The sequence below is a fragment of the Dromaius novaehollandiae genome, chromosome 1 (genome assembly GCF_036370855.1).
Source record: "Dromaius novaehollandiae isolate bDroNov1 chromosome 1, bDroNov1.hap1, whole genome shotgun sequence".
Lineage (NCBI taxonomy): Eukaryota > Metazoa > Chordata > Aves > Casuariiformes > Dromaiidae > Dromaius > Dromaius novaehollandiae.
Window position 1 is genome coordinate 102,813,409 of NC_088098.1, and position 18,816 is coordinate 102,832,224.

At 40.1% G+C, this 18,816-nt stretch overlaps 1 protein-coding gene across 2 annotated transcripts; it reads left to right on the top strand.

Annotated features, from left to right (window-relative positions):
- The first annotated feature begins 5,096 nt into the window (after window positions 1-5,096).
- Window positions 5,097-15,686, top strand: GPA33 (glycoprotein A33). 2 transcript variants are annotated; one of them, XM_026093353.2, is made up of 7 exons: window positions 5,097-5,262; window positions 9,539-9,690; window positions 10,567-10,777; window positions 11,341-11,499; window positions 13,786-13,899; window positions 14,483-14,531; window positions 15,025-15,686. In XM_026093353.2, exons 1-7 carry the CDS (start codon window positions 5,214-5,216, stop codon window positions 15,104-15,106), a joined length of 816 nt encoding a protein of 271 aa, XP_025949138.1. In that variant the 5' UTR covers window positions 5,097-5,213; the 3' UTR covers window positions 15,107-15,686. The 2 variants fall into 2 exon arrangements, with proteins under 2 accessions (XP_025949138.1, XP_025949137.1); XM_026093352.2 differs by having other exon boundaries at window positions 5,100-5,262; window positions 14,408-14,531.
- The last annotated feature ends 3,130 nt before the right edge of the window (window positions 15,687-18,816 follow it).

Genomic DNA, 18,816 nt, shown 5'->3' on the forward strand with positions numbered 1-18,816 from the left:
ACTGCTTCTTACAAGTTGTTGCTTTATGGGATCAGGATGACCATTCAAGACAGAGGCAAGGATGCTACAGATCTTTGCTAATGAGCATATAGAACATACAAATTTAAAAGAAAATAACAAGATGTAATTGGTTTGATATCTGTCATAGGTGATCAATATACCCCTTCACAGATTCACCCAAACTGAATATTGCCAGGTGCTGCCTCTTGGTGGGAGAGATGGGATCTTCATAGAAGGGTCTTCCTCTCTCTTCTTTAAGAGGAGTTACTGTCTTTTCATAGCATTATGCTACCTATGCATTTATCCTCATTAGTTTTTATATGCGCGCCTTATCAGATTATGTATTTTTGCCAGGACAATGAAGCCATCTTAGTTTTGTATCAAACCTTTTCATGTCAACAGCAGTTTCATTTAAATGAGCTAATAATACTCTCCAAAAATCAGCAAAAAGATTTCCCACAGCTGTAGCTATCAGCAAAAACAAGAGTTTAAGGGTCTACATTGCACAAGAGGTGAGTGATGAGGAAGTCCGCATGTGTCAGCCTATGCTAAGGCATAGGCCTGTATGAGCCTAAGTAGGCCTATGGCAAGGCTTTGGCAGTGTTACAGGTACTTATGGCAGTGCTTTTAACTGTGATGTCCATGTCTATGAGTTTAGTGAATGTATGGTGTAAGTTTTGCAGCTCATACTAGACAAGGAAAGAAAGTCAACACAAAAACAAACTTAAAATTAAAATCTCTTAAAATTGTCAGTGGAGGCAGTCTTTCTGTTTGGGCACCATCGACAAGAGGGCAGTTCTACAAACTTCCAAGGGATAAACTGTACATTTGCCTCTCGCATTTATCAAGAACTCCTGAAGCCCAGAACAAAGAACTGTCAGGAAGGAGTGACAGGATTTAAGTGCCTAAATATTCTTTCCACTGTAGGCCTAAATAACTAACACAAGCAATAAATAATGTAAATAAATATATGCATAAACAATTGGCTTAATACCATTTATGTAATCATCAGGCTGGTGAATCATATGCTGGGAAAACATTCTTATTTAGCTAAGTCTCCAAAACAATAGGGCATTATCAATCTCAGTACCAATTTATTTACTTATAATGCAATTGAATGACTGATAGAGGCAGGGTAAAACTAGTCCCACAGTGAAGCTAGCACAAATATTTCAGCAGTGACACCAGTTAAAGCAGCCTTTCCAAGCTATAGACCATTAGGCAACAGCCAGTCTCTCTCACTCCTCCCCAGCATAATGGAACAAGATACACTCCAATACAGTTGGAGATAACACACTTTATTACTTCTACAATTTAAATGACAAATTTATGTGAAAATAATGCATTTGTTTCAGGGTTAACAACAAACACATACCATCTTTTAGTAAGGTTGCTAAACTCAGAGCTTCTTTAGGCATTTGAGAAACAATTTTTACAGGCATTGTTTTCAGCTTAATTCTGCAAGGTGTCTTTATTGTGTTTTCTTATTAGTCATTTGCTGAAGTTAAGAAAACAGACAAAAACCCAAATTACTCAAGTTATTACATGAGCAGTAGTATTTACAACCCTGTTTTCCAATGGATGCATGTCTGGCAGTCCAGGCCCTCCAGCACAATAAACATTCCTCACGTGGCCATCAGCTCTCGCCCCTGTGATTTCCCTGTATACCATAGCTCCCTGTTTGGCTGTGCAAAAGATGAGACAAAACATGGTTAGTATGCATTGGTCGCTCAACCACAGATTCTTGGAATGGAAGAGGATGATTAATGCCTAAGAAGTACCATTAATTTTTCTTCCCGCTGCTGATTTTTATGAGACTGAAAGGAACTTCACATCTTTAAGATCACTACCCATCTCCCAAGTTTAGTTGAAATCAAGCAAGTGGGTTTTGAAATTACTGGGGAGAAATGAGGGAACACAAACTGTACAAATGATAGTGGAAATCTCGTTTCTGTGAAGATGATAATGGCAAGCTTACCAAACTGGTATGATATCTGTTAGGGACTGTAACCAACATCTTTCAGTGAATGTTCAAAGTTCTTATGTAGGGAATTGAGAATTATCAGATGAAGTATGGGCAGATGGTGTACATTGATGGCATTTCTGTCACTTCCTATGTTCATCAGATTCTGATAAAATATTAAATGGGAACAAAATTGAAAGTGTGGAAACTAGAGTAAAGATCCTACAAATGTACAAATCTTGGAGGCTGCCAGATAAAGTCACAAAGACCTCATTATTGTCTTAGAGTTTTAAAGGAGGTAAAAACTTAAGAACCTCATCCTTGTGGGCTCCAAAGAGGAGAAAGGAGATTACTGATCTTGCTCCAGTTTTGCTCACACCTTCAGTATTAGAGGTTAGTAGGCTGTTTTTTAAAAAAGCCTCTCCAATCTTTTCAGGGCCCTTGTCAACTCCAAATGCTTGGAGTTTATCAAAAATGAGATATATAGAGCAGGACAAACAGATTTTTCATCATGAATAAGCTGATAGCCTTCTACGATGAAACGACTGGCTTTGTAGATGAGGGGAGAGCAGAGGATGTTGTCTACCTTGATTTCAGTAAGGCTATCGACACTATCTCTCATAACATCCTCATATGCAAGCTGATGAAGTATGGGCTAGATGAGAAGACAGTGAGGTGGACTGAAAACTGGCTGAATGGCAGAGCTCAGAAGGTTGTGACCAGCGGCATAAAGACTAGTTGGAGGCCAGTAATTAGTGGTGCACCCCGTGGGCTGATACTGGGTCCAGCACTGTTCAGCTTATTCATCAAGGACCTGGATGAAGGGACAGAGTGCACCCTCAGCGAGTTTATTGATGATACAAAACCAGGAGGAGTGGCTGATACATCAGAGGACTGTGCCGCCATTCAGAGGGACCCCAACAGGCTGGAGAAATGGGCAGAGAGGAACCTCATGAAGTTCAACAAAGGCAAGTGCAGGGTCCTGCACCTGGGAGGAATAACTGGTGCATGCACCAGTAGAGGCTGGGCACTGACCTGCTGGAAAATAGCCCTGTGGAGAGGGACCTGGGAGTCCTGGTGGACAGCGAGTTGACAATGAGCCAGCAATGTGCCCTTGTGGCCAAGAAGGCCAATGGTATCCTGGGGTGCATTAGGAGGAGTGTTGCCAGCAGGTCTAGGGATGTGATCCTTCCCCTCTACGCAGCCCTCATGAGGCCACACCCTGAGTGTTGGGCTCAACAGTAGGAGAGAGATACGGAGCTACTGGAGTGAGTCCAGCAAAGGGCTACTAAGATGATGAAGGGACTGGAGCATCTCTCATATGAGAGAAGCCTGAGAGAGCTGGGATCGTTTACCCTAGAAAAGAGAAGGCTGAGGGGGGATCTTATTTATGTGTATAAATATCAGGGAAGGGAAGGGAAGGGAAGGTGTAAAGACGATGGGGCCAGACTCTTCTCAGTGGTGCCCAGTGACAGGATGAGAGGCAACGGGTGCAAACTGAAACACAGGAAACTCCATCTGAATATAATAAAAAACTTTTTTTTCCCTATGAGGGTGACTGAGCACTGGAACAGGTTGCCTGGAGAGGTTGTAGAGTTTCCATCTTTGGAGATATTCAAAAGCCATCTGGACATGTTCCTGAGCAGCCTGCTCTAGCTAACCCTGCTTGAGCAGGGGGTTGGACTAGATGATCTCCAGAGGTGCCTTCCAACCTCAGCCATTCTGTGATTCTGTGGGGCTGTCCTCATTGTCAAAGAATATCAATGGGCTGTCCTCATTGTCAAAGAATACAGTTTCTGTATTCTGATGTGCTTTAATTTGCTTTGTGCTAATGGTCAGTTTGAAGAAAACTGATGTTTTTTATCAAGTACAGAAGTATAGACTGTGCTTTTTATCAGAGGGATTTGATATACAATCACTCAGAAGCTGCATTACCTTGGAGGTGTGATGAAACCTAGCATGGCTGTTGGCAGGCTTACAAGGCAAGTATGGGGTCAGCACAGGACCAAGATCCAGATCCACTTCACTGGACTAAACACAGGCATCCACACTGTAGACACACACTTTTGAGGTAGCCTCCATTTAAAATCAATACAGATTTAATCAATACTATCAGTGCATTTTGAGTATGATACATTTTATCTGTAAATGATGCCTAAAGACGTGAACCCCCTTTCTAAGATGCCTAAAATGATCACTCATGCCCTAAATGTGCCTCTGTCTCTCAAATAACAAGAAATGGAGCATAGGTGACTATCCCAGTGGAGACATCCCTTGCTGCCTATTGGTAGTGAAGAGTTCAAAAGACATGGTAAGCCAGCTGCACTCAAGTATAAAGTCAGCTATTTGCCTGAGCTGCCATGAGTCCTCCTTTTATTCTTCAGTCAATTATATAGAAGTTACTCGTACTTTACAAGTTCCCATCCACTTTTCCAAGTGCATCCATATGGGAGCACTGGCTGGACTTTCACTATACATGCCTCCATGGATATGTAGTTAGCATCCTACAAGCTGTTGATTAGTTTATCTGACAACCTTTTTCAAGAGAAAGGGAGAAAGTACCTTTGAAATGTGCGCCTGCTGTACAAACCACACATTTAACAGTCAAACAGTAGGCATGAGAGCTTTGAACACCCTGCGTGAGATTCATTTCACTTAAGATTTAGACAACCCATTAGGCCCCAAATTCTCATGTATTAGGTATTCTTGCAGGTATTTAACATAGGTGAGGTTAGGTACCTCAGTTCTTTAAAGCATGGACCTAGGCAGCTCCCTGCATTGTGAAACACTTCAGTATCTGTGTAAGTCTAGCCCTAGGCTCTCTTAATAAATATTTGAGATGAATGAGGTTTATTTTCCCTTAGTTACATGTCATCGCATGCATGATTTCAGTCATTCTAATGTACACTCCCAGTCACTTCGCCCTTTGGATTACTTCTTCTCTTGCTTTACACACCTGTGTGCTGGGAGAAACCGGGAAACGTAGTTTAATTGGAGAAGGATGGGTGAGTTCATAAGTGCCGTCTCTCCCCTTAGGCAGAGAACAGCAAGCGATTTCAAAGCCTACTGGTGATTTGGCTTGTCATTCTGGCCAGAGGGGGAGTGGCAGAGGGTGAAGAAGCACATTAAAGTAGACTGAGGAAGTGACCCTGAGATGCAACTGTGAGGCAGGCTTTTAACTAAAGTCAATTACTTATCTAACTACCTAGAAATCATAAGGAAGAATACCTCCTGGTGAAACAAAGGAGAGATGATGAGGAGGAGAATGAAAGGACTTCAGCTGTTCATTTTCAGTGCAGGTGAGTACTAACTTGGTTATGTCCTCAAGGGCTGGGTAGAAGAAAAAAGCACTATCAAGTCAGAATACCCAATGGAATTTGTGTGTTTCTTTTTTGTTTAGTAAAAGTTCCTGCATGTTTATGATCAGGCAGATGTGTTTATCATTTCTATGCTGAATGTCCAGACTCACAGGCATCTCCTAAAGCCACAAGACAATTTCAGGAACAGGGAAAGAATGTTATTCTTCATGACGCTGGAAAATGTTTTAAAAAAAGTTGTTTTAATGGTGTCTATTAAACACAACCTTTGTGTCTGAAGAAGAAATTTCTACAACTGGAAGTGGAGAAGTCTTTGGAGTTTACTACTTTATACATAAATCTGCATGTAGCATATATCTTCACAAGTTTATATCCTACTGTTAATATGTACTCTTATATGATTTGTCATCTCTACAGATTATGCATGGCAAGCAGATGCAGACTAATCCCTACCAACACATATAAATCAGACAGCTTGCCCTTGGCCTTCATCACAGAATCCCCTCTCTGATCTGCCATTCCCATCCTGCCTTGCAGGGCCTACAATCTCACCTCCACTGCTTTTTGACCTGTCTGTTGCCTTCTCACACAAATGTACCTATACCTTCTAGACTTTAAACAAAGCTACTCATATGGAAATCGTTCATCTTTTTACAAAAGATCCTGAAAACGTCACCTTAACACTAAGACCTGTAAGAAGAAAATTCACAAAATTTAATGTAATTAGAAAAAATGAACATGCTCCCTATATAACAAACATGACTTGGGTCATGAATTGATGATCAGAATATAAATTGTGTAGCCCTATTGGTATTCATTCTACTTTTTCGTTATTCTCACATTTGGTGCTATGTAAATTACAGATTTGTAAACTTTTCAGAGCACAGATCTATCTGTTTTGTGAAGCTCTTCCTTACGGTGTGGGAGGGCTCAAGTGATAATAATCCAGTGTTAAAACACTGGCCTGTGAAAAATTGCTGAAGAAGGTACAGGAAGTTTCTGCACTGCATCAGAATGGAGAAGCTGCACAGCACACTGCAGTGGGGATGCTAGAGTTATCTTGAACAAATTGTCAAGATCTCAGCACAGGCTGACTTCTCCTGCTGAACTTTTCACTGCAATTGTGTGAATAACTGATGCTTTGTCCTTCTTGCTGAATGAAAAGCCCCGAACAGTCACTTTGAATTAGAGTATTTCATTTTAATGCTAAAGAATTTAATTTCACATTTAAGAGGTTTTCCCTCTCCCACTTCTGAATTAAGCTACAGATAATTTCTGAAGTATTAAGAAACTAAAGTCAAAGCATTTCCTTTTAAAAGTTCCTCTTAAAACAACACATTTCAACTTTTCCTGCTTTTCTCACTTGCCAAAACAACTAAGATGAAACAGTGTTAATAGTTTTGCTTGATCAGAATCTCAGATTTTTTTCAGTAAGCAAATAATCCTCTGTAATTTTTTCACTGTGTTTTGATACCATTTATTAGCATTTACTCCATAAGCGGATGTGAAAGTAAACGAGTCATTTATATTTTCTTCCTTCTTTTTTTTTCTCCTTTGTACTAGTACAAAGGTATACGTTGAGCAAAGGGAGAGAAAACCTTTCTCAAATTTCTTTTAAAAATGCTATAGAAATACTAATTAGTAACAAAAGCGGTAATTTTAAGGCCTGAATCTAGATGATGCCATCCCCCTACTAATATATAGGCTATTCAACTTACCTATTTTGAAATGTTTTTAGAATTAACCCTCCTGTCCCTTCAGCTGTGCTTTGAATAGATTGTGTCATTTCAAAAAAAAACACCCCAAACCCTGAAAAACAAACCTCAGTTTTTAGGTATGCTACCTATAAATAGCTGGCCGTTCTACCTGACAAAGCAAGATTTGTAATGCCTAATGATAGTAAAAAAATGATATGCTACTGAATTGACCACCACCTTTGAAACAGTTGGTGTCCTTGTGAAAAGTGCGGTGAGAAGAGGGAAGTAAAGAGATCAGGAAGAGTGAGTGGTTTCCCGGAATCAAACAACACAGCTTTCATGTGAGCCAAGAGGAGAAGTAATGGGGGAAAAATGGGAGGGCGTCAGAAGTCAGCCTTTAAGATGAGACCAACAGATGAATTAACAACCTTGCTAATTATGGACTGTGTTCCTCTAGCACATGCTCTTTGGTTTAACAGTTTTGTGACTCCACACTGAAGATATGTTTGAAAAAACAAAAACCTCCCCCCAAAACAAATCTCATTTATTGTAGGATTTCAGCCATCCAGTTGGAAGAAGGAAAAATATATGTGAAGGAGGTCTTTGGGTTGGGCAGTTTCTTCTCTCCCTCAGGGCTGAGTGAATGACGTGTCAATGAATGCTGGCCCGGTAGAACCAGTTTCTTAGTGATGAAAGCATCACAAAATTGGTTTTGCTCCATTTCCTAGTATAGACTGTGGTCATTTTCCCCTAAATGCAGAAGAGTGTCTCTATCCAATTGCAATAGGCAACAAGAAAGATTTTACAGGTGTCTCCTATACAGAGGGAATAATTAAAAATGCAGTCAGAAAGAGCCTAGCGCTATGCAAACATGGCCCTTGCACTAGGTGTTCCAGAGCAGAGAAAAACCTGGGAGTGGCTGCAATAAAATAACGCTAGAAATACTTTGCCCTGCTGTTTTCCTTCTAATAGCTGTCAGCAGCTATGAATGAATTAATCCATGAGAGAACAGGAACCACTACTGCCATGTTACAGATGAAGAAACTAATACTCAAACTTACTAATTAACCATACAAGACCAACACAAAACGCAGTCTTCACACTTGCTCTAAAAATGTCTCAAGCTGGTTCTAGAGACAGCTGTGGAGGAAAGGCATCCCTGCCAGGCAATAAGAGAGGTGTGCAAAGGAGAGAAGGGTTTGACTGCTATCAATGTTCCCATCAAACTCCTCTCAGGAGAGGTAATATACAGCAGTTCTATACATACAGGCTATTTCTAGGTAAAGGCTTGAAGGGCTATTTGTTATGGGGAATATCTGACACGTGCAAAGGACAGAGATGTGACTCTTAGGGCAGTGACAACAAAACCTTTTTGGTCCTGACACTAATGTTATTTTTAAGGGATGCCTTCACTACCACAGCCTGCCCAGCCCATATCTGGGGAGAGCACACATCGCTGCCCTCCTCCACGTCCCTCCTTACTGGACCTTGTGATGGGAGGGCCTCTGTGATGGGAGTGCCTCACACAGTGATGTGAGTGTGCAACCTCCTTCGTGATGGGAGTGCCTCTGTGGAGCATTCCCTTTCCCTCCTCCCCACACTCTGTCTGACTGGTTGCAGACTTAGATTTCTCGAATGATTCAGCCTGGTGCCATAGAAGAAATACACACAAACCGTAAGGAGAAAGCAGGTGCTTTTAAACGTAGGCTCCCACAGGCATAAAGGTCACCTAGGGCTGGGCAGAGCTAGACCTCCAGCAACGAAAACTTGCTGCTATGACATGTAGAGCATTACCCTGGAGTAAAGCTCAGCATGATGAGTTAAGCGTCAGGTCAAATGCAATACAACATACGGGAAACACACATCCTGGTGTTTTCTGCAACTCTCAGCTATTCCCACATTCCACAGGCAGAAGCTACAATACCCAAAGAAAGGTGACTATTACCCTATTTATCTCTTAAAACAAATGACTATTGTTTCCCTTGTTTCTTTACAAATTGTCTTTGCTTTACTAGGTTTTTCCCTGTCCAGGGTAACACATGAACACATTTTGATTCCTGAGCACAAAATGTCAGTTCTTTATGGATTTGGTTTGGTGCAAGTTACTTGACGGAGAGTTTCCTTGATCCCAGAAATTTGGTAATACCAATTTCTTGCTTTAGCCTGAATCCCTAAGACTGCTGGTACACTTGTATTACCTGTTTATCTGCCTCCCTCTATACATTTTGAACCTGTCAGACAATGTCAGTCACAATGAAGGAGGGGTCAAAAGTTACATCCTTACAAATTCCATGGAAATCTATGTCCAGGTAAAGAAGAGGGGACTAACTGAGTGTGGAAAGGAAAGCAGAGTTTAGCTATTAGCCACCTTGTGCAGCAACTGCTCATAACCAATCAGCCACAGCACACGTCATCTCCTGCTCAGTGGGGAATGCCATGGACAATAGAGGGCATGTGGGCTTACAATGGTGTGTTAGAAAGCCAAAGGGACCAAACATGTAAGTATGCAGAAAACCAGGTTTCACTAATTTTGCTGACTGAAGTATTTATTCTCTTCCTAGTTCTGGTAACTGTTCATGCCCTCACTGTGGAAACACCTGTCAAGAAAGTAGAGGTGGCACGAGGGAACAATGCTACTCTCCCCTGTAATTTTAATACTGAGGCTTCCATCAGCACAGGGGATGTCGTTGTCTGGAAGAAAATCGACAGTGTGGTAAATCAAGATTCATAAAGAATCATATGATAGGGCATCCAAGATAGGAGTGGGAGAAGAGATGGAAGCAGGACTACGGGAATGTGTGTTGGAAGACAGGATTCCTGCAAGGCTTTCTTTAATCTCAGAGCTATGCAATTAGAAACTCTGATTATAGATTCAATTTATCACAATTTCATTGCATGACAGTAAGCAAGCCCCCCCACCTATTTCTTTCCTCTCAGTCTTGCAACTGGCTACGGAGAATACATGACTATACATACTGTGGGTTTACATCTATTGACATGTGAAATACTCAGATATGCTATAAAAAGCTACATATATATCACTTAAGATACTATATAAAACATTTTAAGTTGATGAAAATAGTATAGGGAGAGATTCTTGAGGGTGCCCACCTTCACAGGGAGTATTTGAAGATAAAGAGACCTCTGGAGTTCTCTTTGACTTCTTGGGATTTAGTGAGAGGTGAAGCACCCTTTGTAGATCTTGCAGTAACTGCCAAGGGTTTCTTCTCTGAAGATCCTTACTGGAGGAATGCAAGAGAAATGTATGGTCATAGGGGAATCTGACTGACATATGTATCTCAGACAAGTCTTATGATGTTCTGTCTTGAAGAAGACAAGTGAAGAAGTCTCAGCAAAAGAAATCAGTTGCCCCTGACTTCAGATAAGGTGAGAGAAAAAGGGGATTCTAGATAGATATTCAGACACAGAGACTTCTGAGCTTTTATGATTTTCTGGGCTCTTTGGCAAACTGGGGCAGGTTTAAGGCCCCCTTTTCCAGTTTGTTCTTGTGTGGGCTAGTCCACGGAGTTAGGCAGTAGACTCACACACAAGAAACTAAGATTGATTAGCTTCCCTCCCTCTCTGATAGGATGATGCTGTCACTAGGTATTTTGATGGACTTGTACAGTATGGCAAGGGCTATGAGAATCGTGTACAGTTCACTGGTGATGTAGACAAAGGGGACATCAGCATCACCATCAATGCGGCGATCATGGAAGACAACGGTACGTTCACATGCAATGTTCGTCTCCGGAATGACCCTCCCAGGCAGACTGCATTGATGGCTCTTTTAGTCCTTGGTAAGCATGATGGAGACAACCCCAGATCCCTTAGATAATCCAATGTGCATCCTTTAATGTCCTTACTGTTTTAGACAACAGATTTTCTAAAAAAAAAAAAAAAAAAAAAAAAAAAAATCTGTTCCCAGTAAGTCACTATCCACAATTCCATTTTCTGTCTTTTCCTACTACTATATAAGTATGTAGGAAAGCTGAGAGCACCCAACTGCCTTAGATACCTGACTGTAGGAAAGAATAACCCTTAGAGTTGTAAAGTTCAGTTTCCTAATAACTCCAGCCCTATTTCTGGGCCTTCCTCATTCCCCCTATCGCTTGTCATACTCTGTTTATCAAGGGATGAGTTACCCAACACTATCAGAGATATCCCATAAAGTACCTTACAATTCCTTTTTGACTAACATGTATCAAGAAGGGAAGTTCATTGCAGTTCTTTATAGAAGAAGATGGTAGGTGCAAGGCCAGCTTCTGTTTAGCATGGAAAAAAACCCACAGATGTGGAAGATGGGTTGAAATAAGAGACTACATCTGGTTAATAAAATTCCCTCCTATTTTTCTTCCTTCAGTTGCACCATCAAAGCCAGAATGCAAGATTGTGGGGACAGCAGAATATGGGCAGACAATCAATCTGACCTGCATTTCTCATGAGGGCTCCCCAAAACCCACATATGCCTGGCAAAGCTACGATGTACAAAACCAACTCCGTTCACTACAAACACCAGAAGGTATGAGAAGTGCGAAGACACTAAACCTTTGAACTCTCTATAGATCAGGATTAGAAAGACTTCAAATTGCAAATTCAAAAAGACACACAAACTTTTTTCTAGGAAGTATTCTGACCAAGATTTTAGAAAGATGTCCTTTTGACACAAGATGTACTTGTGAGTAACTCAGCAAGGGGAAAAGGAGTGTTACCTGAAGTAACAACGGTAAATAAGATTTTCATTTCGGCTCTCACCTAGACAGAAAGCTGGCTTACTCTGGAAGCAGACAGAAATAATTACTTCTCAATTGCTAGGGATAAGGGTGGGTAAGTTTTGTAGCAGGTTTGTCTTTATAGCCCAGCTCACTTGATGTCTAGATCACTTTCTGGGGTGAAGGCAAGCAAAAGTTGGCTCTGGAAGCTGTTTGCCTTCTAGAGATGAGTATACACCTAGAGGAAAATGGGATGAGAAACAGTTACATCATTCTTGCTTTGAGAATGAAGAGGCCTCCAGTTCTTCAGGACCACCACACAAGCATATGGCCCTAGTATTTTATCTGCTTTTATTTTAAGTCAGAATTTGGACAAAACAAACTGGATTTCATGACAGGACCTTACGTAGCACTAGTCACACAGAAATGAGGGTGTAATGGTCTTTGAAGAGTAGTAGTGACACACAACTCAGATTTATTGCGTTAAACAATGCTATTTCTTCCTGGTAGGCTCAACTCCAGCAGGACTGAGGATGTATTTGAACCTGTTTCTTCTGGTTTGAGTTATTGTAGCATTGCTATGTAGGTAAAATAAATATGATCAGACTCTATAGGATATTCAACTCACTAGATGACTCTTGCATAAATTATGCAAAAGAGGAAATGTAAGTAGAAACACAAACCTTATTCACCTGACTGGCCACTAAGTGGTGCCAATGCATCAGACACAGCCCTGAACACACTGTGATTTGTTTTCCTAAAGCAGCAGATGACTGCTTCTGCCTTCATTCTGTTCTTCCCTGGGGTAGAAATTTGTTCTGATCCATTTCCATTTACTTCCATTTTCATCAGGGCAGTTGTCCAGTAAGTGTGAAGACGGCCTCTCTTCTTCCCTCCCTCCCTCCCTGATGGCTGGAGGCACTACTGTCACTATAAGCAATATGTTCCTTGGTATTTGTGCTAAGCAAGTCTCAGTGCTACAGAGTGTAGCACTTCAGATCCATTCCAATATTGATAGTATATAACCCACATTCTTCCAGTTTGACTCACGAGTCAATTAGTTTTGATTTAATTTACAAGGTTTTGCAGTCCAGTAATGGACTGCAGTTCTGAGAACTGTAAACATCACATTGGAAAAAAAGTGGAGTATGCAGGGACAGTAAGTAGAGACTTTAAAAAATCAAGAATGCACAGTGTGTTATTGTTTGATTTGCATGCACGTTTACTATCTGGCGCTAGGTGGCAGCAAAGAACTAAACGGGATCCCAGTCCCACGAGCGAACTGGAAAGAAATGAGATCACACAAGGAAAATAAAACAGGAAAGCCACTGAGAAATATTCAGAGCCTTGTGCTCTTAGACCAGAAATCTGGACCTTTATCAGTAGGTTAGAAAAAATACACGGACTACACATACAAATGTCAGCTGGAGATGCAACAAGCAAAAACTCAGTGTTCTGTTTTGACAGACAAAGAGCTAAGCTTTAGTATATAGCTGTGAGCTCTGTCAAGTTGGACAGAAAATGTCTAGTGCCATAACATTCCCTAGTCACTGCATTTCTTTTCCTTAGTCTTTCACAGCCTCAATGGCCTCTCTCAGCCTAGAAGACTACTTCCCCCACTAGTAAATAATTAAGATATTAAATCCCAAGAGCCAGAGGATTGAAGAACTTTTTGCCATATTACAAGTTAATTCATCAGATAGCCACTTCTCAAAGTCAGCTGCCAATTTGTGCCATCTGACATTTCTCAGTAAAGAGAGGTGCTCTTTTTGCTGCCATTTATCCACTGCAAACGAGCTTTTACTAAGGTTGCATACTTCTTTACCCCCCACCTACAATTTTCTTTCTAAAAGGAATGTTCAAATGCCCCATATTCCCTGTAATCAAAACACCACACTTCCATTTATCCTCCCACAAATCCTAGTAAAACGTGGAGACTAGCATGGAAGCTTTCAAGCAGGGCAGAACAATCCATCAGCTTTAATAACTTCTCATCACTCCCACTAGCCTGGGCTAGAATTGAAAAGCCTCTGTCCCCATTTCCTTCCCTGCTCTAATTCTTTTCTTTTCCTCACTGGGTTTGTGTTTTGCAACAGGAGAACAATTAACTCTAAAGAACATCTCAGCAGATACCTCTGGCTTTTACATCTGCACTTCAACCAACAGAGTAGGAAAGGAATCCTGCAACATCACAGTCAGCGTTATGCCACGTAAGAGACCAAGTTGCTTACTGGAAGAGTAGTACCAGAGGATTCATCCTGTCTAAGCATGAAGGCATGAACAGAGACAAGGCAGACCGAAGTATAAAATTCTGCTTTTTGTCAAAAAAGTAGCACAGCTTTTTAATCTTTAAAAGAAATTCTCTGCCTCAAGTGCTCATAGAGCTGTCCATGGAGTTAGTTCACAGTCAGACAAAAGATGTGTAAAACAAGAGACAGGCCTGAGCATCCAAAGTCTGAATCTCAACTTAAGTAACACGAGTTCAGATCCAGGGGCTCTTCCCTGTCTCTGTCTAAGCAATTGCTCCTATAGACATATAAGCAATCCACTACAGAATTAGTTCCAATTGCTGCAGCGCAATAAATGTGGTTCCCACTCAGTCTGGATCTGGTAGAGGGATCTGACATCTGGTAGTGGGATTTTAAGTGCAGTGGTTGTGCTGATCACATTTGTTATCTTTCTGTTGCAAAGAGGTCTTTTTTTTTAATTCCTTCACAGCATCCATGAACATTGCTCTTTATGCTGGCATCATTGGTGGTGGTGTTGCTGCAATTATACTTATTGGTTTTTTAGCCTATTGCTGCTGCTGTCGGGAATCCAAGGACAAGGACTATGAGATGACGTAAGTACCTTTCTCTAAATAGTGAATGGAACATATGAAGCATTCACTTTCTCCCTTTGGCATCAACATATAAAGTGGAAAGCTCAGGAGAAAGAAAAATCACCAAGAAAAGTGTGCACTGCTTTTCTCCTTTCAATTTCTACCACAGTGGCTTCCACCTCTTTTCACAGAACATGCCCAGTATTCCCAGATGCCTTTGTGATCTCTGAGGTAGAACATGAACATTCAGGCCTTGGAACTGAACTAGTAAGCCAAAGGCAGTCAAGCAAGAAGAATAGGATGAGCAAAGAGACCCCACTCATCCTTACATATGTTATAGAAAAAAGCAGCTCACACCTCTTGCACCACTAAAAAGACTTAATTTATGGAGTTCAGTTTGATACACTTCCAGGTGGACTTAGAACAATCTGAATCCATTTTAATGCAAAATCTCTTCAGAAAAAAATTGTTAACTGGTTTTAATTAACATCTCTAATCCTGAACAATGTTTTAGGGAGACAGAAGATAGAAATGAACCCTCCCAGGAGAAGCCTACGAGGAATCAGAGAGCAGACGATGATTTTGAAGGTGAATGAAGAAAGAAGCAGGAGGCCACTGCCATCCTCAGGATTTGCTGAGGCACAGACATCATGGTAGAAAAGAAATCAGATCCCTCTCTCTCGACGCAAGAAGGGTGGGGGTTTTTTAGAATAGACAAGTCAATGCTAATGACTCTGACTTCAAGTTCCTGGGAGAGAATATCCTTGTCTCCCTGGAAAAAAGTGCTTAATATGCAGTAGGGACTAATACATAACCTCACAGCAGAAAAATGCATATGAAGCACTGCTTCACTCACTCATCCAAAAATAGCCAGTCTTTGAGACTGCCCAATTTCTGTAAAAGAAGCTAGTCAGGTTTATTTGGAGAACAGAGTTACTGCTGTACCCCTAAATCCACAGAAGGTTTCAAGACCACTGATTGCATGTCATTGAGAAAGGGTGGTCTTGATTATGGCATTATGCAAATATAGCTTGCAGTTCTAGCACAGTGACATTGTCCAGTATAGAAATGATTTTATGCAGACTGAAGCAAGCTGATTTTTAAGGACATTTTATTAAACACGTTCTTTGTATATATTATACATGTACATGTAAATAAAAATATGGAAAAAAATCACAGCTGACCAATGAAAGCCTCCTCTTTGGAATAACAATGCATACTAATGGAATGGATAAGGTAACAGAATTAAACATTTCAGTTTCAACAAGTTAGAGTGATCCATAATTGGCAGCTAGAAAGATCTAGAAACAATCTAGTAGCCTGCATAATGTCAGGTTGCTGAACTTCTGAATTCCATCTCAGAGAGCTCTTAAATGCTAATTTTCATTACATTATTCTTTCCTCCTGATGCTGAATGGGCAAGTCGTAAATAGTCCATTCTTCTTCTGAAAAATGACAGTATGAGAGGATGCACGTGGCAGGTACATCTTTAATAGAAAGCCAAAAAAAAAGTTTCTTCTTACAAGGCAATGGAAAGAAAGGGGAAATGAAGGAAAAGCACATTTCTATTCAAAATCATAATACTTTAATCAGAAAGTAAGAGCTATTATGGGGCGAGTGCTAAACTGAAAGAAACTTACATCACTAATATCTGATCTTTCCAAGAGAGTGGACTGTCCTTGATTGTCCAAAAGACTGTCAATTATAAAAGCTAATTTTATTATTATTATTTAACCTAATTAAAAGCTGTCTTTTTAAGAAGACATGCAATAAATGACTTACACTAAAACATTCATCCTTTCAGAACTTTCTGTTGTATCTTTGACCTCAGGAGACTTTTGGAAATTTACTGGAATACTCCCCACATACCCTTTACCCCCAAGTACTTACTTTTAATCTGTAACAAAATAAATTTACAGAAGAGCCAGCAATCCTCCTACACATGGGCAGCATTTTCTAGATTTTGAATTATGCTAATCAGGCTACCAGAATAACAACTTTCTGCTTGCCTTTGTTTTATGTGATGTTTTAAATATAATTATTCATGGGTACTAATAACACCTGCAAAGACCAACTATCATAGTTTTTTCCAAAGTACATACAAAACCAAACCTCTCTGGCAATGAAGAACTTGAAGTGCAACTCAACGAGACATTCTGAGGACCTCTTCCTACACTTAGTTTACATACATGACAGCCTTCATTGCATAGATGGATTAAAAAAAATTTTTTTTGCACACAGAAGCAGAAGGCAGATAAAAGCAGGAAGTACATATCTTAGAAATAGAGGAATAAATAAAACACATTGATATGTACTTTATTTTCATTTGCAACAAGAAAGTAGGGTATGAATCATCTAATGAGCATTCTAACAGGTTTTCACTGCGAAACAAAAGCTATTTCTTTTATAAATGTTACAGACATTAGTCAGCATTCCATGTTCCCTCACAAACATCTATATCCTTGGGTTGAAGAGGGCTTTTCTACTGAGGGATAGTAGCATAGATTCTCATGAAGGATCTTAGCTGGAAAGACCAGCAAAAGGACATGACAATTATCAATAGCATTTGTGGCCAGAAACTGGGTCTAGCCTCTAAAACATTTTAACACTGTGTTGCCTATCCTACACTTTTCACTCTTAGGATTTGTGGATCTTAATTGCTACTTGTCAGCTTAAGTCTTCAAGTAACTGTGCATGTGACATTTGCACATCGGTCATTTTAAACATAAAAGAAAAATGTGTTAATCTGCATTGAGTTATTTGGGCAGAGCAACCACAAAATACAGCTCTCAAGAAGAGATTATAAAAAGAGCCAACAACATTAATTCAATGCGCTATAAGCATGTTCTATAAAAACCAGCAGAAGAAAAACATGAGAGTCAAACATCACTGTTATCAAAGGAGAACTGTTTAGACTCCGCTACACTAATCTCAGTTCTACACTGGGAAATAAACTAAGGGATGGTACATAAAGGGCCAAGATATTTCATTGTGTCTCATAACAAAAATGTGTAAGGCTAACATTTTGGAAGCTGTGTATTTACCAGAATACTACATGTGTTTTGTTCAACCAATTTGTTAAATTCAGTCAGCCAGAAATACACACATTCAAATTCCTAGCTTTCTGCAAGGTTTTTCTGTGACTGAACACTCCTACTGTTAATAACTTCTAAGTCTTTCGATCACCTAAGCAGGGATACCTCCAAGAGCCTCAAGTATAACCAGAATTTTAAACAAAACTAAAGAAGCACTAACACATTTGGGAGGAGGAGGGAGGAAAAGGATAAGAAAACTATCAATGTTTAATTAATTCCCAAGACAGAAGTCTTTATATCTAACTAGTAGACAAAAAGTAGACAAAAAAGACTGACCAGGCCAAAGAGCCTATTTTTCTACCTGATGCTCTACACAGCCTTTAGTAAATTACTGTTTAGTTATGTTCAACTTTCACATGGAAGAATATGCACATATATGCTTTATCTGTGCATGAACAGGAAGAACCAGAAGACAACAATTCAAGCTGACGCCAAGCCATTTTCCCATCTACTGGACTGCTGAGATCTGTTACCCTAAGTAGGAAGAACAGCCACAGCAAGACTTTGATGCTTTATTACATAGTAAGACTTCTTTTGCCAAGCATACTAACAGGATTTTTAAACATTACATTCCTCCTTCTGACCATACCTCAGTGGCCATTTCACATATAATGAAGTGTACAAGGGAAGCAAAGTCCCCTGTATCAGTCTATCAACCCAGAGAAAATTAGGTAGGACAGAAAAACTGGAATGTGATTTGGAAATCAGATCCCCTTGCACTGCCCAAAACGATTTTACAAGACAGGACTTTACCACATTTCTCTCTTGTGTTTAAAGGGGAAGAATGTCTTTTCAGTAAACTGCTATTGCTTAAGAGAACTGCTCCTTCACTGCTCAATTTTTTTTCATTCACTTATGAATTTTTACTTGCTTATTACACTTTGAAGGCAATATACTATATGGTTTACTAGGAAAAATGTTCATTACTTGTAGTATCAGTCACTAAGCTTTTAAGATTTATCCCTATTTAGGCACCTTTCATCCTAGGAAGTCAAAGGTCTTCTGAATGTGGCAAACAAACAAACAAATTTGCTATCATTTATGGGTGACAGTCATGGGACAGATGTTAAATGACCTGACTGGAGTCACAGATCACCACAATGCAGCAGAAACATGCAAATGACAAGGAGTCAAGATTCCCACTCTTCTGATACACCCTGCCAGACAAATATTCTCATCAACATCCTTGTTCCTACTTCCATTTTGTCTTC